The following is a 27,215-nucleotide window of genomic DNA, read 5'->3' on the forward strand; positions in this document are numbered from 1 at the left end:
AATACAAAACACACACGCATACTCACACACACAAAAATCTTTGATAGGAACAGATATAATAGCAATCAGCACTGCAATTAATGTTGCCATAGCGATAACAACTACAGTTGCATGGTAAATTGTGAACTATTCATGCAATGGGGCCTACAATTATGCTTGCACAGATTGTATTGTCTGATAAGCCTACCTTAAATTGGGGAAGAATTGATAAAAAGTTATCGTGTTGGTTCTCACTGACCCAAAGCACTGACATTTTGTTCTGACATGAATGCTGCAACTGAACTGTAGACATCACTAACACCGTGGCGATTCAAGCTATTCTGCTCTCCGCCCACCCCCGACCATCACATGCCACAACACCTATCTTTTAGCTGATAATGCGAACGTTGCACAGTGCTGTCAACCATGCACTAAAATTTGAACTATTAGTACCCTACGACCCGCGCTATATCATTGAATCGCAAGCACGAGAAAATTAACATCAAAAACTCCATACAGTACTTTTGTGTGCACACAAGCACATTATATGCACACACACACACTCAAAACATACTAACACTCTCGCATACGTATGTAAGACCATATGTGACCTTGCACCTCAAAACAAACAAAAAGTCGCCAGACATGAATTTTTAGTTAAGACCATATTCTGAAAGAGCAGACTTTAAGCTTTAAAATGATGTATAACTCAAATCAAATGGATTCTCCTAACCTATCTAAATATTGGAAAGAAAGCACAAACTCAGGAAAAATGTGTACTGAGAAAAGAGGCTCTGAAGTACAGTGTCTATTCAAGCACTTAATCTTTACCAAACCGTGCTGGCTGTGCGATGAATGGGACAGAAAACAGGAAGTAAACCACCAGAGTAACAACAATGAAGGGATTATCAGATTAAACTGAAATTAAGCATGCCTCATTAACACATTCTATCCATAAATAATGCCAACTTTCAAAACAGTAGATCCTTTCAAAAGTTATTAGAGTTGAGAGCGAAGAGTGTGGACAAGGTTTTTCGGAAATGAAAAAGGGATTCTAAAGACACACCTAATCACACTATTCTACCAAAAATGATCGAGATAAAATGCTAAAAAACACACTCTCCTGCCCGTTTTATGATACCAAATTTTAGCATAATGTAAAAGAAGACCAGCTCTTTCTGAAAATATGAAAAAGTCAAGTTCGGCTAGGCTGACCCATTTCACTTATTTTCAGTCCTCACGCAAAATCAGTGTGTGCGACTTTATGTTCGTTTTGAAGTGCACGGTCACATACATTAAGTTGTATAATGCTCAGACACACACAAAAGAATTCCAGGTGTTCCATAGCAATAAAATTGGTCTAAAAAGGAATGTTTGCGAAGAGTTATAATCACACTTAGTTCTTTACCTGAGAGACTTCTGATCTAAAGGACAATAGAACTGAGCTCAGGTGATAGAAAAAAAAAAAGGAAAATTCTTGTGAAACCAAACTGAAGATTACTGATCTGACTGATAAGATTGCAGATCTGACCATGTAGGTCCATGATCTGACTGATAAGATTGTTCTGCTGCGGTAAGCACCTCCTACATTGTTCCTTCGTGCAGAGAAACAAAACAAACACACATCACATTGAACATTACTAGATTGAGACGAAAAGGTGTGAACACCACCAACCTGAATACATACGCTTTAACTCCCATGAAGGTGACATGCCAACAAACATGCAATACACTGTAGTTATGATCTTTACAAGTGAAATACAATCTTTACATACTCTTTGTTGTTGTTATTTTAAAGATCGAAAGAAGAGAGAGAGAGAGAAATGGGGCCCTATACAAATAATTTGCCCCAATACTCTTTCACGGTTGCACTTTAGATCTATCTTCAGCACATGTATGATTCACTTTAATATTCACACAGCACAGATGCCCATGAATGCTTTATCTCTGGCAGAACAAACCACACAATTACAAAAAGCAAAAAAGAAAGAAGACTTCTCCTCGGAAGAATGACTCCCATTTTGAGAATACTGGGGTCTCAATTTGTTTCAATATTGTAACAACATACATTCCAGTTTCTTGAAGTCAATTGTCTGTTTTAATTCATTAACTTATTAGACATCAAGCAATATTTCCAGCTGAAATCGCTTGAGTTGTGAACCTTCACAGCCACATGTTGTTACAGAGTGCAGTGAAGACTGCCAGAGAATGTTGTTGGATGGAGCCCCCAATCCCACTTCCACTCTTCCTTCGATCCACCTACCAAACCATCATATGACCCATAAAATCATCCATTCCATTCCCCTTAACCTGCCGACTACCTGGCACTAATTCAATCGCGTGCCCGTGGGCTGACAATAAAGTTCAAAGCTAATAAGCAACCATGCCGCAAGGGATTGTCATACTTGTTGATAAAGCACATTGTCTGATTTGATTGCCACACACTTTAAAGGGATTAGTGTTCACCCATCTAAAAAGTGTGCTTTTACATGATAGCTTTGGGGTTCCATTTCTAAGACAAATCATGTCCATGATATGATTTCAATTTTTGACACACATAAATCTCTACAAGGGGCACTACGAATCTGCAAAAGTTGAAGGGGGAGGGGCGGGGTAAAGGGAGAATTTTGAAATGAATCACACAATATGTCACTATGGTATGAAGTTACCTCAGAATGTACTGACAACATTACTTTAATCAATAGTATCCAAAGTAAAAATGGCATCAAGTATACTTTTTGTGAGATTATAGAACTGTCAATGCCAGTACACACTGTTCTAATCAATGACATTGTCAAAGCACAGTGGAATCTGAATTAATCACAGGGCTTACAAATCTAATCCCCAAACAAACAGGGGACAAGCCTAAACCAAAGCAAAAACCAACAAAAATCCTTGTCCATGCCCAATATCATTATGATGACTATGACATACATATTCCAAGTGTATGATGTGCTTTGTTGTCTATTAATTATTATTTCTAGTAAACTTGATGTACCCGATGCTTTCTGATAACAGCAAACTTAAGGATTTATAGGAAACTTTTGGATTAGGATCAGGACTTTGGATCAGGGGTTAGGAGCTGGGATTGGAGTTAAGGGTCTGGATGCAGAATTTTGGATTTGGATTATGACTGCAACTATGAATGGTATAAGCTTGTTTTGCTGATACACAATTTTTGCTGATACACAATGTACACCCCTAGGTGGAGTGGGAATACCTCTAGACTAGTTTAAACCAAATGGTAAAAAAGAAAAAAGTTCCACAGGCTGGAAGAAAGGCTAGCTCCAGGGACTAGTAGTATACTGTATAAGCTGTTATTTTTGCAAACAGATATTTTTGCAAATGGGGAAGTCACAGACATTTTCACAGGATGGCACTTTCGTGATTTAACACCAAGGTTTATCTTAAGTGCACTATTAGCCTAGCGTACGGAGACATTTTTTGCGCATTGTTAAATTTGCAGCCTAGCAGTGATTTGCGAAATTCAAGAAAATTAAATCCTTAATAACAGCTTATCAAATGCAGTATAAGGATGTCTGAACACACTACTTAATTAGCTCATATTGAATTTGAGGCAAGTCATGGACCTCAAAAACAAAGTCAAAAACAAAACAGTATACTGTATAAGCTGTTATTTTTGCAAACAGATATTTTTGCAAATGGGGAAGTCACAGACATTTTCACAGGATGGCACTTTCGTGATTTAACACCAAGGTTTATCTTAAGTGCACTATTAGCCTAGCATACGGAGACATTTTTTGCGCATTGTTAAATTTGCAGCCTAGCAGTGATTTGCGAAATTCAAGAAAATTAAACCCTTAAGAAAATAACAGCTTATCAAATGCAGTATAAGGATGTCTGAACACACTACTTAATTAGCTCATATTGAATTTGAGGCAAGTCATGGACCTCAAAAACAAAGTCAAAAACAAAACAAAAACAAAAAACACAAACCAACAAAAGTAAAACACATGTTTTAGCAAGTTGCAAAGAGTGCTTGAGTGATGAATTAATTAAATGTAGGATGATGCTACATGTAGACAGATATCAAATGATATTTTATAGGATCTCAAGTATAATATATCACGAAAATAACATAAAAACTTGAATAAACAGTCAAAGAATGGCAAAAGAGAAGACATGAAGACACACACACACACACACTTAAAATAGGTACTTGTGGGAGTACCCCATTGTTTTCTCCCATAGACACATACTCCCACAATGTCATTTTTACCCCTGCAGTACTGACTAAATAAAGCGAAACATACAACGGAATCCCCACAAAGTACCTCTTGCTCGTCCAACCATTCACACACACACACACACACACACACACACACACATACATAGTACATACATACATACATACATACATGCATACATACACAAAAATAATCAAATTGTCTAAAATTATGTGACAAATACAAGTACAAGGTCAAAGGAAATTGTAAAGATGACACCAGGTGGGCAAACGAACAGGAAGAGGAAAAAAATTCAAGGAGCACCTACCTTTGTCTTTGGGCACAGAAATGAACTTGTTGACTACCGACTCCTTCTCTATGATGTAATCTGTCCAAACAATCATAGAATGTCAAGGAAAGCTGAACATTGAGAGCAGGACACAACAATCGACAATCGGCAATGTTCTCTAGGCCAAGGTACATTGTATGAAGGGAAACTCGCGAGGTACACAATTTGCAGCACATATCACGATTTAAACGTATCCGCCAATTCTTTCATATTATAAATCGATTCTGGAGTACAATGTTAAAGTAGTTTTATGAAATGCTTGCATACATGTTTTATCTCATGGCCAACAATAAATAAGTTTGACCTAACTTCAGATATACATCAGGTAGGAAGTTTTAAAAGAAAATCAAAAGGAAAAACTGAAACCTCAAAGAGGAAAATTTGATAAGATTTGACTTTGCATTTGCTGTATATTTGACTTTAATGCCTCACAGGTCAATTAGAGTCATGACTATTTAAACCTCTTGAACATGCCTAATTTCATTAGTCTTGAATACAATAACAATGAGAATGGTTACCATAATAACAGAAATCATAAAGATAATGATAATAATGAACAAAATATTACATCAACAATAGTATAACCATACTTAGTGTATACTACAAATTAGATAATAATGATTAACAATCAAGCTTTAACAATCTTGTAAAAGAGGAACACACGAACAGAGCAGCTTATTCCAAGGTCATCAGGAAAGCTTTCTTTCGATACGAAAATACTTTTATAGCATTAGTAAACTGCCCTATTCAACGTGTCCATTTAAACATCAAGTATGAGTTGGTGTTTTGCAAGTTCGCATCTTGAAGTGGGTAAGACTTTGTACCACATTTGACTGACATTTCATTCATGTAAATGATAAGTGTATGGGAGTTGCACCACTTAGTAACAATACTAGTACTATCTATTGAAGTCCAGTTTCACAACACAGTACTGGGGCTGTAAGGCAAGATGGCATGGGGGGGGGGGGGGGGGCTTCTAAAAAAAGCATTGTTTTACCAAAGTGAATTTAGGGAATTAGTAAGGTTTGCTTCTTTTCAACCTAAAATTCGGCAGCAGCGTCATTTAAACATTCGGACTCATGTGATGACCAACGCTAGGCATCAAAAATCAGGGTTACTCGTATAAGACAGCCCAAGTTCCGAAGGGGAGATTTCCAGAAAATGCCACGGAGAGCTTAATCCCGCGGTGGCGATTTATGTCCTCTTGTTGGGTGATACACCAGCGTTGTTACGCCATTAGGACGAAACGACCCTGAAATCTTGAATCTATTTCCTGGGACTTAATGCCCTGGAACTAAGTCCTGGTGTGCAACAATGGCTGTGGGATCATGAATGTGGTGGACCATAGACATTGTCCAAGGGATCAAGCAAGTGACCACTAATCAACAATTAAGGAGAAATCTACCCCCAAACATGTTTTGTACAATTTGTAGATGTGGATTACTCCCTGGTACTGCTGTAATTGAGTGCAGAAATATCATGAGAACATGATAGCGTAGCTTCAGGAATGTTGGACTATCCATTCAAAAGTCTAAAGTTTTTAAAAATTTACAGTTTTACCGGTAGTTGCATCCATGGGTCATTCATGCTGGATGAAAAGGGGAAAATAGTCGAAGATTTCACCATAGTACAATAATATAAAGTAAACCTTCAATTCTATACAGTCTCATTTTTCTCGCAGTGTTAAATATGATTTGACTTTACACCTCTTTCCGAAAGCAAGAAGAATATTTCCCTCAACATAATGTCAGCAACAAGTCAAGGAAGTACACTGTATTTGTACAGGTTTCACCATTCATACAAAAAAAAATTGTTGTATACATTCCTTAATATTTTATTTTTTTCTAATATGTCCTATTTATAGGCCATCAAACACATCATGGTACAGTATTTGCCAAAAAATGTGGGATATTAAGCAGCATACCTCACCATTGCAGTGAATAATTAAGCATTTCGAACTACACTGTATGTCTCCATCAGCAGTAGATAGCAGGCATGGGCTGAGTTAGGCCAGGGGTATTCCAAGTTACATTTGCACTTCAGTAGCTTGGCCATTTCGCTGCAACATTCTGCTACAATTGAATGGCACATACACTTCAGAAATGATTCGGCACGCCGTACCCTTGGGTAAGGTCGTAACTCGGGGTATGGCATTGAGTAGCGCCATCTCACGTCCATTACTGTAAGAGTGGATATTTTCGCGCGACTAATTTTTTGCGCTTGGCCGGGTAAGAAGATTTTCGAGTGATTTTAATTCTGCGGAATCAAGACATCAACTACTGGAACATATGGCACACAAAAATATTTGCGTGCTTTTATTTTTGCATTAGCTTCTGGTTGCGTGAAATGCGAAAATTTCAACACCGCAAAAATTTCCACTTTTACAGTAGTAGTGTAATGTTGTCATGAAGATTACTTTCTCATCATCAGCGCTGGCTTAAAGCAGTGCGGCAATAACAATCCTAATACCCATTTTCCTTGCAAACATAATAAAATCTGTATTGATGTACAATGATGTTAAAATGAAAATTACAACAGAGCATGTGCATAAGAAAAAAGTTACTATTTCCATTCATTAATTGTTGCATAATCAAACAAGAAAGCATTTTCATGCATAACGATACTAAAAGCTATTTTTACACATTTCTTGGTAACCCAGGGTAAAGCACTGAAAAACACCAGGGTACACCAGGGTACCAAACAATGCATCAGTTAACTGAGCAAACACACACAAAATACTTTTACAAATACACACAAAGTCCTATACTCCCTGTTTTAGGTTTCATGGACATGAACACAGCCTTTTGTTGTGGTTGTTCTAGAACATTTTAACACAGATGCATCTAAACATTCTAATGGTGGGCGTTGAAAGACAATACAGAGATAAATAGATGCCACAGTTGCCATTAGATGCAACACTTTAAAAAAATTATGTATTATCATGATTGGAATGTGGTATAACCATTGTTAAAAACAAGAAACAATGTCATTGGTCTCACTTCATTTCACACATCGAGGGGGGGGGGGCAAGGGCAATGCAAAGTACACAAAGTCACACAACCATCAAACTCATACTAAGCCTACAAAGTTCTACCAAATAACAAATATGTAATGATCAGTAAAATGTCTTTCTCTGTTGTGGCCTTATGGAAGAATTATTTCATGATAAACAATACAACAACAATTTGCACTCATACTTTATTTAGCCTCACAAATTAAAGGGAATCTAGAGCTCAGAGCTTTCACACAGGGCAGTTTCCATTACACTTATGAGCAAAGAATTGTTTTATTTTGTTTTTTCTTTCTTTGGGAAAAGATGATGATGATGATGATGATGATAGATGATGATGATGATGATGATGATGATGATGATGATGATGATGATGATGATGATGATGATGATGATGATGATGATGATGATAGATGATGATGATGATGATGGTGATGGTGATGATGATGATGTTGATAGATGATGATGACAATGATGATGATGATGATGATGATGATGATGTTGATAGATGATGATGATGATGATGATGATGATGATGATGATGATGATGATGATGATGATGATGATAGATGATGATGTTGATGATGATGATGGTGATGATGATGATGATGATAGATGATGATGATGATGATGATGATAATGATGATGATGATGATGATGATCCACATCATTTGTATGGCACCATATATCTGTTTGAAAAACATTCAAAGGCATAGACTCTTCCAAGAGATATAGCAATTGAATGCTTGGTGAATTATAAGAAGATAAACATTGAGGAAGTCATGGCAGTTTGTATGTCGTTGACTGTTTCATTGTGGTATGACTTTTGTCTTTGACTAGCTTTTTTGGTAGTGTGACCATGAAATACTTGCATTTTTCATTAAAAGATTGTACATTACAAAATCTTAACTTGTCTTGTAGGATAAATAGAAACCTCTCACCCTAATATACATTTATCTTCAGCAGAGTCTTGGCAAAGTTTTTCTGCAAGAAACTGTAGAATTGGGCAATATTTGTATACACACACATATACACACATACAGAGGATCATACGATCAACTCTAAAACTGAGGTGAAAACTGAAACCCCTTTTAAAGGCACACACTGGAGATATATAGAAGACATAAAGGAGGTATCTCACTGAGCGGCAAACGTTTGCGAACGTAGCGACTTTTGGATTTTGCCAGGGTTCGTAAAGGGTTGCAAAAGGTTCACTAACCGTTGCAAAAAAGTTCACAAACGGTTTTTATTGTCGCAAGCAGTTTTTCTTGTCGCAAAGAAATCTTGGACATGTTCAAAATTTCCTTGCGAATTTGTATTTTTGCTAACAGTTCCAAACATTCGCAAAACACTCGTAAGAATTCGCAAATGGTCGTAATACGGTGTCGCTAACATTTTTATTTGATTCGCCACTGCTAGCGAACAAGTAACCATATGGTTCCTATATAGCTCCTGAAACAGGCAAGCTCCTGAAACAGGCAAGGTTCGACTCTAAGAAAGTTCTTGAAGCACTTGACATCTCCATCATGTAATTACTGCAAACAACCACTCTCTGACCCAAACAGTCTTTCTTTTCTTCTTCCTTTCTTGTTTTTCTTCATCTTCTTTCTCTTCAGTTGCACGATAGCTGTAGCAGCAGCCAGGCAAAGCAGCTCTTCAAGGATAGCAGCACGTTGAACCTTTTCTTGGCAGAAATTCATTTCTATATTCTGGAAATCCATCTTGAACAGTGGTCACAAGAGATCTGAAAACAGTGGAAGGCTGTACGTTCGTTTTATGGGTCTGACTACTGTAAAACATGATATATTCGCGGCATGAATTTTTCGCGAATTGGAGCTGACGGCCTTTTTTGCGGCATGAAATTTTCGCGAACTGCCACTGGCATTCCATGCATATAGTGTGGACAAGAACTTTCGCGTGCATTTTAATTTCGCGAATCTTGGCGCTCGCGAAATTCGCGAAATTAAAAAGCACGCGAACATTCCTCGTTTTACAGTATACATAATTGCCTGGCACTTTTCCAGGTCCCAAAACATTCGCAAATTGTCGTAAGGGATTTGCAAACAGTTGCTAATATTTGCAAAACTGTCGCTAACATTTGCAAAATTGTCGCTAACATTTGCTAACAGTCGCTAATAGTCGCCACCTGTGTTTCGCAAACACTTTCGCAAACATTCTCTCAAGTGCTGCTGATTGTCGCTAAACATCGCTAAAAGTCGCTAACTGTCGCTAATGGCAGAAGCAAACCTTGATTTTTCGTAAACATTAGTCAGAAAAGTTGGCGAATCTCAATTTCGCTACATTCGCAAACGTTTGCCGCTCAGTAAGATACCAGCTTTAGGAGAACTCTTGAGATGGCCAAGAGAACTCATTCTGGACTTTGTAACTTGTTATAAGGTAACTTGCTTAACCTATTGTGTGCTTTGAGGGTCGAGAGGTACAGAAAACTCCATAGCATTATATGCACTGTCCAAAGTCACTTACACAGAAAGGCTTTAAAAGAACACTCCATGCTCATAACACTAAATTTGCATTTTTTTCCAAGAGCCAAACCAGAATTAAGTTTCTACAATCACATGTGACCTTTAATAGTGAGAAAGAAACAGAGCATAGCTTGATCTTGTGTGCACTTCTGCGACAAACCATTTGTTCTTCGAATATATGTGTGAATGTGGATGAATGTATGTGCATACCTTTGCATAGTTGAGAGCTGCAAGTTTGATTGACAGATTGAGAATTTGCCACACAATTGCTGCGAGAAAATAGTGTTTGCAACTGGTTATGAAGCATTTGAACCATCTGCAATTAAAACATTTTTGAAAGACTGTTTATTGAAACACAATTACAAGTGATTTGTATTGTTGGTGGCAATATGAAAATTGATCATGATGGATGTCAAAAAAGACTCCAAAGACTGCAATTTTCACAACTTCATGTCCAATTTCGCTCATATCATACAGTAACTAGTGATGTGTTCCTTATGTATCTTCCTGCTTGCAGCCAAAGGGGGCATTGCTGGTTTTATTATCAAGCCCAGATGTACAATGGTATTGTCTTTCCCAAAACAACCAGCAACAGTATTCTTTAACTGAAAGCAAGCATCCTTTGGCCGAGGCAGCTAAGAAAGTGCACAAATGTTTCATCATAGTAGAAACACAAAAGTAAGATGAAATGACTCCAGTGTAGAGGGACTGATGGCATTAGTGCTGACAGTCGCTTACCCAGAATGCCAACTGAAATCAAGCCGCGTTATCTATCTTTAGCCATTCGGTAAAATCAGCAACCAACATTTACGATGCCTAACACCATGTAATAAAAGCACACTGCTTCCAGTCACGTTTGATGAGTGTCGTATCTTGCAAGAAATGCCTCCTGACAACCCACATCAATTATCACATTACATAAAAACCACATCATAATTCCACTACCCCTCCCCCCCCCCCAACCACAAAGTGACTCAATTGTGTTTTCTGACAACTTAGAATTTCAATGTGAAGACATAATTTCTAATGTCCTCAGGGAAGCAAGCATGCAATGCACACATTTCAAACTTGAATCAATCAAGCTGCAAGTTAGAACGAGTCACTACATGTAGTTCCACTCGAAACTTGAAACCCCTTAGTCTTTTGTAGAACAGACATTCTTGGCAACTTCTATCTACTGTAAAAGTGGAAATTTTCGCGGTGTTGAAATTTTCGCGCATTTCGCGCAACCAGAAACTAGCGCGAAAATAAAAACACGCGAATATTTTTGCTTGCCATACGTTCCTGTGCGTGATGTCTTGATTCCGCGGAATTAAAAACACGCGAAACTCCTCTGATCCGGCCTAGCGCGAAAAATTCGTCCCGCGAAAATATCCACTTTTACAGTATGTAGATTTCAGAAATTATTGTCATTCCCTTGCATATCTTACACATCTACAGGTTGAGGTACACTCACAGTACCTAATTAGTTACAGAAAATTTGTCTATTGTACATCATTACATGTTAGTTATAAAGTTCTTAATTCTTTCTAATAAAAAGTTGTATTAAAAAAGACCCAGCACACTACAATAAAAGACATAAGTAGATATTAGTGAATAAACTGAAAATAAACAAAAAACACATTCATAGAGTACATTTGTGTGGATCAGGATACAGTGTTCATTGAATTTTGACCTAGTGCGTGGTGAGGAGCGTCATTGTATCATTAGCATTAACCCATCGCATACGCTTGTGTCATGAACAGACTCTGCAGATAGTACCAGAATCTCAGTGGTGAAAGGGTTATAGCAAGATTCGCACTAGTGTCACATGTGGGCACATATGTGTGAACATGGCGTGAGCTCCAAGGCTGGTTGCAAGACTAGCGGTAGAGCTTTCAGCGATGACTGATCCGCGACAAAGTGCTCCAGAGCATGAAACGCTTCCACGTAGAGGTCCTTGATTGCTCATCCCGGCAAAGAGTCGCTGCAGGGATTTCCACGAGTCACGCAATGGGTAGGGATGGTCGGCTGAACTTAATACGGGACAGTGACCAGAATTCTTAAAGTCTGGGGGGCATTTCATGAAGCGTTTTGTCCGACAAGTTTGTTGGACGAATTTGCCCTCAGCCAATCAGATGCAAGGATTCCAGTAGCTTACAACAGTTTGTCAGAAAAATATCCGACCAAAATGCTTCATGAAATGCCCCCCAGGTTTTTCACGGATAAACCTTGGAATAGATGTAGACTACTAAATGGTGACAAGAAACCTTTCCCAGTAAAGACGGAGTTTTTACTTTGAATGGAATTGGATGCACAAAGGCAACAGATCAGGGAAACTTTGAAGCAAAATAATGGAGGAATGATTAGAAATGGATGCCATCTGAGTATTCTTGAGTGCTTCATAGAATTCTGTTACAATGAATTACACAAGAATCAAATGACCACATAGAAATGAAAAAACAAACAAACAAACAGTACATCAAGATTAGCAGTTTTGTTTTGTTTTGTTTGTTTATTTTTGTACTTGTACAGGAACCATCATCTTTAATCAAATGTGCTATAATAAACACATTAGATTGATTGAAACTTGATATCTATCATGATAGTTAATGAATTCCTCCTGAATATCCTGCCATTATATACAGAAAGCAGTACTTAGGGAGAGGTCTAAAGCTTGTCAGCATATCTGTGTTGATTTCCTTAACCTACAACTGGGCTTTAAACTTCTTTTTTTTTCATATTTACACAAAGTAGAAAGCATTAACATAAATCTCTAAATGATGAGTATCCCAAGAGACCAAACCCAAGTCAGTGTGTTGACACACCACCATTAACAATCGTATGTCATCATGGAAGTGTGTCATCAGATACAATGCATCATAGAGGAATGCTAAAACTGGACAAAAGTTTGTCCAACCAGTCATTTCAACCACAAGCCACCAAGACATCTGTGAAGTATTGTAAATATTCCCCATGTGTGTGTTTGGGGGGGGGGGGGTGGGTGGAGGAGGAGGAGTGTTGGGGTTATCAGTCTCGCGCTTTTTTTTTTTTCAAGCCTTGCATCAGGAACAGCAGAACTGCATGATGTTCTAAAATCTACTATCCCATTTCTACCATACATACACAAGCACACAAGAGGGTGTAGGTTGCACTTACAGCCATAAGTAAGGGGGAGGGGAAGGGGGATGATCAACAGATGGGAGGAGCGGGGGGGGGGGGGGTATGGTTGAAGGGAAGGAAGAATAAATGGCTCACTGACTTCACACTATCTGTGCATATTTTTTCCCATATTTTTGGGTCAATTTCTAGTTTCTTATACTTAAAGGGACTGTACAGTACTGGTTGGGGCGAGGATTCATGTTTTGAACATTCCTAAGTGAGATAATGAAAAGCCTCTTATGAAATATGAAAGAGCATGTAATTTTAAGAAAGTTTCAACATTTATTTGATGAAAATTGGTTTTCACATGACTGAGATATCCAAAAAAGTGCTAATAATAAAAGGCGACATGCCACAACTTTATTAGGATCTCTTTGTTTCACCTTGTTTTTGGATATCTCAGCCATTTCAAAACCGATTTTCATCGAATAAACTTTTGATGCCCCTAAGAACTGCATGCTCTTTGACATCTCATAGAGTGGTTTCTGAATATCTCGCAAAAAGTTAAAAGCTAAATCCTCACCTCGACCAGAACTGTACACACCCTTTAATGTGGTACAACCACAGTCAGCTAACTGTTTGCTCTCTAAACTCTAACAGAATTGACTCATCCCACATACAATTGTATCTATGAGCCACTCTTTCCCATTACCTTTAAGTCTTTGTGTCTGTGAGTACTTTCATAGCTTAACTTGCCAAGCTTTTTTAGCATTCAGAAATCCCTCCAAACTTTACCCTGTTAGAAAGTTAGCGAGCCCACTCAGGTGCAGCAATGTGCCTTGGCCCATAAGGAAGGTCATAGTGACATAATAGGAATAAAGGGGATTAGGAAACGTCCATTAATTGACAATGTGTACATTTATAAACTTTCAGCCATCTGTGCCAATCAGTGAAGAAATCAATCCAGCATGAGTGCCCATTGGTGAACAGAACAAACTACAAAAACTTACTTCAAAAAGAAGATCATTAAAGAGATATTCATAGCTTTTGACCCGTTGAGGACGAGTCCCGAGTATACTCCGGCAGGTGTCTATGGGAAATGAGTGTTGTAGCAAAATCAGTCTGTCCTCAATGGGTTAATACAAATGTAAAAATGTTATATATCAAAGGTGAACCACAGCACCAAAGTCAAAACTGACAGTCCATGAGGTGGGATATCAATCTAATACCCTATTTATACAGGGCATTTACAGCACTCCAGGTGCACTCCTAAAGTGCTCTAAACTCAAACGGTTGTGAACCAATGTTTAAAACCTTAAAATTCCTTTCATGAGTTGGTATATTGTAGAGGTAGGTGAATCAGACCTTTCCTCAGAATAATAAAACTGAAAATTTCTTCATGATGGAAGGAGAAAAATATACATTTCTAGTCAATTTATTTAGACTCCAAAAACATGCCAACCATTATTTTTGGTACAAATCGGAGCATATTCCCACATGACATAGGGTTAGTTTTTCATTTCATTTTTTTTTCAAACTCTGAGATGTATTACCTTTACAATACGATTTCATAGATGATGTTGGGAGACTTTCTTCTTCAACCATAAAATTCTGTGACGTTTGCAAAAAGGATATACAATCTTTAAAGCCATATTTTGGACAAATTTGAAAAATCCCTCCTTTTTTTTTGGGGGGGGGGGGGGGGCAGGGGGAGCAAGGAGAGATAGTGAGAGTGGACTGTCACCTTTGAACTGTGATTCATGCATATGGAATGCCAGTCCTAGAACTCCCTGTGGCTATGAGGACAAGTCCACACCTCCATAACTCTTTGCACTCGTAAGAGGATTCCAGCTCATCTTCCCCACCACTTTGACTTTCTTGGGTTCAAGTTAATGAAGCTTCCGGTGGTATAGAATTCCCCAATTATCGCATCGGCGGGCAAAAAGGACATTAAGGCAAGAATCACAGCAAAAAGCACTGGCCGGGCTTCCCCCATCTATGGGATGGGTGGGGCTGGATGGGACGGTGTCCCGGCTTGTTGATATAAACACTGTCTTAGCCATCCAAGGACGGTCCCTCTTGAACTACTACGGACATGGGCTCGTCTCTTTAGGAATCCATCCAGTCCCCGCCTAGATGGGGAATTTGGCTTGAAGTCAATCAGGACTTCAGTTCACTTTGGATTTTTGTTCATTTTTTTTTTTTTTTTGAGGGGGGGGGGGGGAGGTGGGATTTATTCTGACTCATACATATAAGAAGTCATTGCTAGGTCAGATAGACCAAAATATGTTTTCAGGGCATCAACTCCATAGATTGTCGAAGTGTTATTTATGCCCTTGGGATGTTATAATGGAGAGATCATTCTTCTTTCTTTTTCTGTGGTATGGAGGATTTGAGGTTGGGCATGAAAAAGGTTACTTCTTTTTTCCATTTTCTCCTTGGCATCAATATAATCATAAAGGTGATGATAGATGGTGATAACAATGGAAAATAATATTTACTTCATCATCATTATCATCGTCATCATTACTACAATTATTACTATCATTACAAGCAATACCTTTATCATCATCATCACTATTTTCATCGCTATCATTTAATGCTAATCAATAACATAATTATCATAATTATAATTATAATTATAATTATTACTATTATCATTATCATCATCATCATCATCATCATCATCATCATCATCATCATCATCACATTGTTATTAATGTCATTACTATTATACTTGTACAAAAGTATTATCACTAACATCTGCACCGTCACTATTTCCCTTGTGTCTGATACGAAGCCATACCATTTTATTTGCTGCTGCCTCTGTTTTTGTCATTCCTGTTTGCCTACAACATTTTAAACATTACTAATCATGTGATATGATCCCCAGCGTGTAAAATTATTCTGCACGTATGAGGAGGAAATTGGAATAACGAGTAGGGTGTGAAAAGGGTCTGTTTCCAAATGAATAACTTGGGAGCACATCAAAAACTATGATGGGCACGGCAAAGTTGGCATAATATCCTAATTAAACCCTTCCCAAAAACCGGTCTATATTTGGTCTAGCCTTCGCGAAATCTCATGCTGACTGGGTGCGGTAATTACGGTTTATTACTAAGTACAGCATTGAATGATTACGATAAACAATGAAGCGATCTTTGGGACACTTCCAAGCCACTAATAAAATTGATTTGATAAGTAATGTCTGGGGGGGGGGGAGACAAAGAAATAATGTTTGATATACTTTCTTGAACAGAACATTTAAAAAACAAACATGCATACTAAGATCTGTTTCCAAGGCAGTCAATCTAATATAGGAACTAAAACTATGTATTGAAACCATACTTTGCCTGAAAAACAAAAAATGAAAATTGTAACTTCATTTTGAGATAATATAATTTCTGTATCCAGTAAGGACTATCATCTTAATGTGTCATATCTCCCTGCAATCACAATGGATCCCACCTCCAAACTCTTGATTTCTATTATTAAAAAAAACAACAAAAAACTCTCAAGTTTGTTATATTTCAGCCACTTCACCCTCTGGATCATACATATTTTGCAGTCCTCTCTGTTCTCATAGTTTGCAACCCTTGTCAGAATTAAAGTGGGTGTAGGGTCACAAATATTATATTGGACATCTCTTGCAGTATGCAAGGTCAAAGACCAGTTTTAATATTGAACCCCGTGATCATTAAAAAATTCGACAACAACGACTAAAATTGACACATTCTCACTCCTAGGACTAGCACTTCAAATGAAACTGACATTGCGTTTCAGATGTTGGCCAACAGTGCAGACAAGGATACAAGCAGGTTGATTGTCAGTCAGTTACTAAACATGGTGCCCAGTGGTGACTTGTGGGCATTTCCTTGGTCAAGTGAGGTCAAGTATAGGTAAAGTGACAGGGAAAAGTCTCTCTGAGTAGAAATCCTCATTTTGCTTTAAAAGCTATGAGTCTACAACATATTTCCTTTTTCTTTCTTGTAAATATTTACCATGGACTCAACTTTTTTTTTCTTTTTGTGTCCTGGAGGATGTGATATAGCCGAAAGCTCTTGATATATTTTTCGACTGAGTCATGCAGAAAATATGCATGTCAAGAAAGTTTGACGTTATCGAGATTTTTACAGCAAATGATGAAACTTACCCCCTGTTCAGACGCAAGCCAGTTTATACTCGATAAAGGAACAACGTATAAAGAATCATCGTATAGCTGACAGACCTTTCAGACGCTAATTTCGATCATTCCGAAAAAATGTTGTATAGATGTACATGTGCAGTTTCTCACTGCTCGTGTTGTTATGGTCATGAGTGACAGGTACAAGGTCACCTTTCGTGCTCGCTCCCAATAAGCCCCGCCCAGTTATACCGTTCTATGGTCGCCATATGTTCAGACGCACAATGGACACGATGGAATGCTGATTCGTTATCAAATTCTAGTTCGAAACCATGCTCTGACCGTCGTTTCACTATATGTTGTTTTGCTATACGTCGTTTCGTTAGTCAGCGTTAAGACGTGTGAATTCATCGTATAGCTATACCGTTTTGGTACAGCTATACCGTTCTAGTATAAACTTTTTGCATCTGAACACCCTGCAACACACACCATGGACCCTAGGGTCCATGCATACACTGTAGTAGGCCTGCATACATATATGCAACCATAAGAGCCTTTTTGAGTCACCCCTTGAAGCTGTCCTGCTTGACAAAATATGAACATACACGTCTAGCGGTCTTTACTTTCTTTCAAATACAATTGCAATCAAAGTTTCTTTGATCAGCTGCTATCTATTGGTTCCTTCATCAACATCTATCAAATATATTTGTGTCTATACACATATGTACACCTAGTAAAATAAGGAACACTGAAATATCATGCTTTAGTTAAAGGACAAGTTCACCTTCATGAACATAAGGATTGAGAGAATGCAGCAATATTAGTAGAACACATCAGTGAAAGTTTGAGGAAATTGGACAATCGATGCAAAAGTTATGAATTTTTAAAATTTTTGTGTTGGAACCGCTGGATGAGGAGACTACTACAGCTTGGAGTCATATGCATACAACAGTATAAAGAAAATGTAAACAAAATTCAACATATTTTCACTTTTCTCGCATAATAAAAGAGCACTTGACTTGCCTCTTTCTAAAGGCAGGGGGAATGATATTACCCCTAACATATGTCGGTAACGAGTCAAGGGAATGTGTACTTTTTTCAAAAGATGAAATTTTGTGAAATTCTCTTTGTATTTTCCTTATATTGTTGTACGCATGTGACATCTAAGTTATTCATACAATGCAGCAGTCTTCTCATCCAGTGGTTACTGCATTAAAACTTCAAAAATTCATAACTTTTGAACGGATTGTCTGATTTTCCTCAAACTTTCAATGATGTGTTCTGCTAATATTGCTACATTCTCTCAATCCTTATGTTTATGAAGGTGAACTTGTCCTTTAAAAACTTAAAAACCTAAAAATAATATCTGCTTATTCATTACAACACAACAATAATTTGATGCAATAGATGCTTCTTTTTTTTTTTCGAATCACAATGAAATATCTCCTCCTCTGCTTAGTTTTTTTTTTTTTGTGTGTGTGTGTGTGTGTGTGTGTATTATTGCTTTTTGCATCTCAGTCTATTTTAATTGGAAATTCAACTGAAAATGGTAGTTGCTTTTCACTTCCAAGGTTTACGCTAGTTTGGCATAAAGGATGTCGCAATCACTCACACATGGCACCTGATGATATGGAAACATGACCAATGGCGAACACAGGATGTCAGCTGTACCAACAGATAAAGACGATTAAAGCTTGCGGACCAGCTTTTCAATTGAACCCCCCCCCCCCCCCAAAAAAAAAAAAAAAAAAAAAAAGAAGAAGAAAAGATCATACTTCTACAGAGGGGAACTCAGGAAAATATGAAAATAAACATAGCGACAAGGTGTATCAATGTGACACATGCTTATGGGTTCAAACTCTTGTCCTCTAATGACAACCAAAAAGAACATAACACACACACACAAAGGAGGAATACACTGATGGCTTTTTCTGAATAAGTACAGATAATTGTGCACAATTCTGTGTACTCCCATGGCCATGAAAATTTGTCCATCACAGACAAGGTGCGATATACTACCGGCATTTGACAATTTTTGGGAGCCATGCAGAAAAGCCGGCTGAAGCAGATATGTAGTGTCTGGGACACTGGCATGACATCTGCTGACACGCACTCCCACATGTGGAATGGTTTCCTTCCTATGCATCAACAGGTTCTGCATGACATAGTGCTGGCTAGGTGGCATACAATTGTATCTATGTACATACATATAAATGTATATATCTCACACTCTGAAAAAAAAAAAAATGTAATGTACAATGAGGGCTGTCAAGATAAGGGTAAGTTAGTGTCGATTCAGGAAGCACTCTGTTAACGCTTCTTATCACTCTTTGCACCAGGAGGCTGTGAATATCGACGTTTGACAAAGCAGGGAGTTGGGAAGAGTCTCTTCACACCTCCCTGGATGAAGCGAGAATGATGGGCCATTGCTCAATTTCTGGCCTCAACCAGGGAGGGCCACCTCCCTGCCTCAACAGAAGAAGCTTCATTTATAGACATCATTAGTCAGCACATGGGGGGGGGGGTGGAATGGAAGAAGAATTCTTGAGCAGAAATGGGTTCTTCATGTCCCTGCCAGTTCAAAGATCTCGTTGAAAGGACAACATTTTGATGTCATTTTGAGAATGCCAAGCCTGACCTATTCCTTTAAGAACAAGTGCAAGATAATAATCAGTCAAACATGATGTGCGATGAGTGACAGAATTTTACAGGATTATTTGAAATAATAATTAGAAAATGATAGCTCTTGAATTTGCAAAGAATAAATTTGATAATTTAGCAAATTTCTTGAAAATTACTTTGATCAAATCTTATTCAACTGTTACTGTTGATTTTTACTCTGATTACGATGCTTTATTTTATTCATGGAATCTGCATGAAAATGGCAAGGACATGCAGTCTAGTGTTGTACATCATGATATTTGATTCATTATCACGGCTTATCATTCTAATATAAAGGTTTGTTTTGTTCTTTTTAAAGTGCATGTACTATACTTGAAAAACTGCTAGAGACTGCCCCCCCCCCCAAAAAAAAAAAAGAAACTGAAAGAAAGAATAAAGAAATGATATAATTTCACTCATTACTGCAGATATTTAAGCCGGCATTTGACACATTTCTTAACATTATTATGAGAAAGACTCACAAAATAGAGCCACTTTAATACACAAGGTAATGGAATATCGGGATCCCTGAAGTCACCTCCTCAAAAACAACAACACCTCATTGTTAGCAAGCTCGTTATGATGACATAAATTTTCTGGTATAATATTTACATACTTGTCAATTTGTTACATTTACACTTTGCTAACAATTCATCCACACAAATGGCAATACAATGTGATGGATGGCAATCTGCATGTGTGCTTAACAGCCCGTTTCCTGCAAGATTCCACACTTTCCAAAGACTGTACAAATCTTTCCAGATTGTCGAAAACAACAGGTTTATTGGACGCTGAAAGAACAAATTCAGCATGTCAACAGCATACATAATAGCAGAGGCTGCAGAGCATTCCAAGTGAGCTACCCACGTATTGTATGGGGTATGGTCTATCGATGCGTGAAAGGGTCCTTTTTACTGCACTTATCATATTGAGAATATACACCACAGCATAGCAATAAACATCCACAGAAAATTTCAGTATGATTGGCCAAAGGTTCATTATGAAACTTTTTGTAATCAGTTGAGCTTACTATGCCAAACATCTGTTTATCTGAAATGAAAGCTAAATACTGTTGTGATAAGATTGGTATGGTTCTACAATGTGTACAATGTACAAGAGTGATGCATTTAACAAGGGAAACCTCTACAGTAGTTAGCAAGTACTTCTTCACTATGAAAATTGTCATTATCATCTCAAACCCCTGCATCACCAGGTACCCATATCTCCACCTGAGTTGAATGGGACAAAGTGGGGTTAAACACCTTGCCCAGAGATGTCCATACATGCACTGGGCAGGATTTGAACCTGTTAATAAGTCCATTGTCTCATATAACATATAAATGTGTTTGTAACATTATTTTCTAGCTTCATAGCCTCATACGTAAACACGTTTAAAGATGCTGCAAATGAAAATGCAAAACAGAAACATACACAAACACAAGCCCACAAATATAATCCAGTGACAAAAAAAAAAAAAAATCCATCTACAGATGTAGATTCAAAACAGAAATGTACAATGAAAAAAAAAAATCAGAGCAGATGTCAAGAGTACAAAAATATTCAAGAATTATAGATATGATGTGTACGTACCGGTACAAAGAATTTTTAAAATCAAAACTTCACTGATGATATGTGTGAACAAAAGGATACAAGTTCTTTCATCATCATTAGCATGTTCCAGTTTGTCAGCCTCTTTTCCAAATAGCACCTGTCATAGCAGACATAAATAACAGGAATTATCAAAATGAGGTACAAGCTGGTACATTTTAATGAGCAAAAATGTTGTCTATTGACGAGTTCACTTTTGCTATATCAAACCATAAAAAGTCTTCATACGTGCAACACTTTTTGATTATTGATTCTGATTAACAAAAACAACAAAATCTGCAGTGTAAGGTACCTGTTGTTATGAAATTTGTGATTGTGTTATGCGACAATTATAAAAGAGTATATGTACTTGCTGTACTAAGATTACTTCAATTATGATGCATGAATCATCTTATATGGGGGATGAAGTAAACTTTATGTATTATTGGGTTACAAATGACGGAGGGAATAAACTCACTTTCCACACATTTGACTTGATGAAGAGCAGTATGTTGAGAAGCTTAGTCTCTCTCTTCAAACCTCGCTCTCTGATGAAGAGCAAATCTAATATTCGCACACCAACATGCTGGCCCAGATCTGACAATCTGCAAGACAAAAGCAGAATAAAAATATGATTAAAAACTGTCTTAGGATCAAACCAGGATTAATATATGAACCAATCAAATGACTGCAGGCATCCATACTCTGTACAATGATGATGATGATGATGATAATAATAATAATAATAATAATAATATTAATAATAATAATAATAATAATAATAATAATAATAATAATAATAATAATAATAATAATAATAATAATAACTAGAGATTGTAATTTGTCATTACTGACAAATTAAGGTGATCCTATTTTTTTTAATCAATAATTCGAGTCCTGATCGCAATACGCATGACCACACAGGTTTCATCTGTGTATAGAGTCATTGGCCGTGTGATGTTTGGATTCTCATTTAGAAAAGGGAGTCATATCTGCCATCTGTGGTACCAAATTGTGTATACACTAGATAACAAAGATACACCAACAAATGCATACTAGAGATTGTAATTTGTCATCACTGACAAATTAAGGTGATCCGATTTTTTTTTTTATCAATGATTCGAGTCCTGATCGCAATAGGCATGACCATACAAGTTTCATCTGTGTTTAGAGACATTGGCCGTGTGATGTTTGCATTCTCATTTCGCAAAGGGAATCATATCTGCCATATGTTTGGTACCAAATTCTGTATACACTATAACGAAGAAACAACAACAAGTACATATGACCTTTGACCTCAATTTGCACAGACAAGATGGCATCTGAGTAAAAAATAGTTAATATGTGAAATGATCCTTGTAACATGGTCTTTGCGTGTGCAAAATATGGGAAAGATAGGACATGTATTCACTAAGATACAGGATGAAACACTTATGACCTTTGACCCTAATTTACATACCCCAGATGGTATCTGATCAAGTAGTTGCTATTTTATGAAATAATTTACGTGACATGAACTAAACATGTGCAAAATATGGAAGTGATAGAGGCCGTTTTTCTTGAATTATTGCAAAGAAAGTTGCAAAAAGAAAGAAATATCTCAATACATAGAAGATAACCTTTAATTTCAACCAAGTTCTTTATTGTAATCCCGACATCGTATGAAAAAACGAAGGTCTACCTAACGATAGCGCAAAGTCTCAGCTACAACATATTAAAATCTAGGAGAAATTCACAGAAGGGTAAGTGAGCTAGTGCTCGATAAAGACAATCATGTCAATTTTCACATTTAAAAAAATTCCCTCCCATAGAGATAACACGTCATAACGAAGATACAAAAAAAAGTACAAATGACCTTTGACCTCAATTTGCACAGACAAGATGGCATCTGAGTAAAAAATAGTAAATTCGTGAAATGATCCTTGTAACATGGATTTTGCGTGTGCAAAATATGGGAAAGATAGGACATGTATTCACCAAGACACAGCATGAAACACTTATGACCTTTGACCCTAATTTACATACCCAAGATGGTGTCTGATCAAGTAGTTGTTATTTTATGAAATAATTTACGTGACATGAACTAAACATGTGCAAAATATGGAAGTGATAGAGGCCGTTTTTCTTGAGTTATTGCAAAGAAAGTTGCAGAAAGAAAGAAATATCTCAATACATCGAAGATAAGCCTGAATTTCAACCAAAATTTTTGACGTGATCCAGACATCGTTTGAAAAAATGAAGGGCACATTCACGGTAGCGTAAGGTCTCAGCTACAACATATTAAAATCTGGGAGAAATTCACCGAAGGGTAAGTGAGCTAGTGCTCGATAAAGATAGTCATGTCAATTTTCATTTCCAGAAAAACTGCACTCTCATAGAGATAACACGTAAACTGGTCAAATTTGACAAGATTACTTTCAATCCATTTTTACGAGGTGATACCGTTATCCAATCAAAATTTTGTGATTTTATGTTTGAGAGAACATTAAATAAGCTACATCATACTGAAATCTGGGTGAAAATTGACAAAGGACTATTGAGATACGCTCGAATGAACTTGAAATTTGATGACGTCATTTCGAAAATTTACTTTTTTTACTTTATTAAGAAATTTGATATCTTTTAATCAGTTTGTCAGCATTGCCAACCCATGAAATGACATGTACAACTCATCAGCTTTCAAAATATGTAAAGAAAATGGGGGGTCACCGTCCATCCTAACGAGTAAAATCGGATTTAAGATTGGCAGTTTTTTGGCATAGTTGCACTGTATATCGCCATTGACGCGCGCGCGGAATTTCAAATTTGACGGGCCGGTATGACGTCATATTGAGTGGGATTGACTTGAAACTTGGTATAAATATTCCTTGGCATTTCAGACATCCGATCAAAGTGAAAAAACTGGAAATTTCAATTGCATATGAGCTGTGCGTGCGTATATGCGCGCGCGCGTGCGCGTCCGTCCGATTTTTTCAATTTTTCAAAAAATGCTCCAAATGGTCTGAAACGTGTGCAAAAAAATTTTGAGCTCGATTGGAGCATACAAATATTTCAACGCGCGCGTACGCGCACGTTCTAAGAGAAAATATGAATTTTGAGAACATGAGTAGAATGCGCATAACTTGAAATATATGTGACGTAAATTTCATTGAAAAATTCTTTTCCACTAATGAGATATGATTGAGAATGTGTTTTCATATAATGACGTCATAGTGACGTCACGGTCGACTGATCACTATGATTTTATGAGACCTGTCGTCTTTGGGACACGATACATACATGGTATAAGTTTGAACTTGATAGGCATAGCACTTTCTGAGCTAACCTCTGCACAACTTTTGGGGAGAAATAAAGAAAGAAGAAGAAGAAGAAAGAATCCGTACAGATACAGAAGGTGATCCGAGAGGATACTCGGATCACCTAATAATAATAATAATAATAATAAATGAAAATCATGATCATCATGATCATAATCATAATCAAATGTTATCATTATCAAAATTATTATTATTTGTAGTAGTAGTAGTAGAATTTATTTCTATTGTCCATGACTTGTTAATTCGGTAAAAATTAACATTTCTGCAGCATGGAATTTTTATGAACATTTTAAGTGGCACGCAAATGCAGGAAAATTAACACATTCACTTTTTTTTACTGGTTATATTATGTAATATTCTGTAATATCTTTGATCTCAGGGAAGTACATTGTAGGGGCTGAACTGTTGTTTTGTTTGCAGTTTTCTTCACATTACACATTTCACACAGCATGAGTGAATTTGCTACTGTAATGCAGACCACAAATCCTTTATCATAGGACATGCTGCCAAAGTCGGTAATTGACATCGCAGTGGTGAGCTGCTTGAAGTGTTTGCTCAATTGCCATGACTCTCTATGAAATTAACAACATGCAAAATTAATCTTACCTGTGAAACACGACTCACTATAAAATGTTTGCTTTAAGTTTTAAAGTAACTGAAAGATTATAATAAAGAATGAAATGTTATATCTTTTTTTTAAACAGTGGGTTGAACAGTAAACAAAAACACAGAAGTATACATTATACAAGGAATACCACACTGGCAAACATTTTATTTGCTTGCATTTACATGATACCCATAATCAGTGAGGGTGATGTTTACATTTGAAAATATGAAACAGAGAATCCAATCGTATTTGTCGTTGAGTTGGATATAACAGTTTCACACATTTATTCATTACCTTCTCCATGTTCATACTTCAGTAATTCAAAGTATGCTATCAGATAGCTAAATCCCAGACATCCAAGTCTGTAATAACAGCTTTCAGAACATTAAGACAGGAACTTACTTGCTCTGCAATTCAGGAACAGACGACACTCTGTTCTGGCAGTACTGTACCATCTCAGAGAACAGAAGGGCAAATGTGCTGATGTTTATCTGAAATGAACAATGACAATTAGCAAAGAAACTTATTTTGCATTTCTGTTGGTGATCTTGAAAATTGAATCTGCAAATAAGATCTATAAGTCTTACTCCTAGCAGGGCACTGTGGTACAAAATGGTATCTAGAGCTCAAGCTGCCCACCATAATTTCATAAATCAACTTGTGTCAATCGGACTTAAATGCCACACGCTGCCAGTACTAAAGCTGATTTTTTTTTTTTTTTTAGTTGTTGAGAGTGGAGACGGTGTCATAGCTTTTGATGTAAGAAGTTTTACTTGCACTGAAAATACAACTCTTAGTCTTACAACAATGAACTGCTACGAGCGGGACGAGATTCGAGAGAGAACACAAAACCACCCACGCCACGACCACTTCGTATACCCAGTGACCAGTCATTGGGTGTCTGGACAGGTTGTGGGACCGGACGCGTACTGTAAAGTGCGTCTGGTTTGACAATTGACGCGCCTACGTAAACAGTTGTTTGTCAGTGAGGAGCTGTGCATAAATGCGTATTCAAAGTAAAATAAGCAAGTCAGTACGCGAGAGTCTTAAGTGTCCGGACACCCAACCCCCCATCCTACTTCCCAGCGGCAGCAGTGCAGTGAGACCGAGAGGCGAGACGACTCGTCTTGATCTTGTGAATTTGTATAAATGTAGAGATTACATATGGTTGCACATTTTCAGTAACTACTAAAGACATGCACTATTCCAATAACACAACCGTAAAGCCAAAAGTCTGTAGATTTATTCCGAGAGAAACTACACTCATTGCACTGATCAGTATCGCACAGTCACACATGCACTGTAAGTGTAACTGAGCTAGCCGAGTATAATACTTACAGTAATATCGATATATGGGACTACACAAATTCACTTTCGTTGCGATATCACACGGAACCATAGCACAACAACATGTCTTTGTAGGGGGCAGAAATTTAATCTTAACAACAGTTACTCATCTCTTCTACACCGTGAAGTAAAACAAGAGTATATTTTGCTACAAACCTCGCCCTTTCCTTTGCTCAAAGGCCTGTCTACCAGGCTCGCCTTCTGTGATTTTCGGTCTGCCATTTTTCGCTACGGTGCAGATATGCGCATATGCATGCATGCGCATGAAAGTATCGTACAAACTTACTTCGTTCAGGGAGGTGACACTCCCTACTTCGTTCGTGTGTAACCTGCTCGTACGTTGTAAAACTAGCAGACGACAATAAGAAATTTTCGACAACAAAGGCAATAAAATCAAACTTGAGAGATGGACTAAAAAGTGTCTGGCAGTTTCAAGTCATTTAGTGACACATGTGTTGCCCTAACTTCTTCTCATTCTCACTAA

The 27,215-nt window shown here is 37.4% G+C and overlaps 1 protein-coding gene across 1 annotated transcript in view; it reads right to left on the reverse strand.

Moving 5' to 3' along the window:
• LOC140237198 (trafficking protein particle complex subunit 5-like) overlaps positions 1 to 26,969 on the reverse strand; it is a 96,940-nt gene extending 69,971 nt beyond the window's left edge. Inside the window, exons 1-5 of the mRNA XM_072317142.1 lie at positions 26,888 to 26,969; positions 25,787 to 25,875; positions 21,939 to 22,065; positions 21,524 to 21,581; positions 4,495 to 4,554 (exon numbers count right to left, since the gene is read on the reverse strand). Coding sequence (XP_072173243.1) covers positions 4,495 to 4,554; positions 21,524 to 21,581; positions 21,939 to 22,065; positions 25,787 to 25,875; positions 26,888 to 26,953 — 400 coding nt within the window. The 5' untranslated portion in view covers positions 26,954 to 26,969. The remainder of the gene's footprint in view (positions 1 to 4,494; positions 4,555 to 21,523; positions 21,582 to 21,938; positions 22,066 to 25,786; positions 25,876 to 26,887) is intronic.
• Positions 26,970 to 27,215: the final 246 nt, after the last annotated feature.

Source organism: Diadema setosum, chromosome 13, assembly GCF_964275005.1.
Source record: "Diadema setosum chromosome 13, eeDiaSeto1, whole genome shotgun sequence".
Classification (NCBI taxonomy): domain Eukaryota; kingdom Metazoa; phylum Echinodermata; class Echinoidea; order Diadematoida; family Diadematidae; genus Diadema; species Diadema setosum.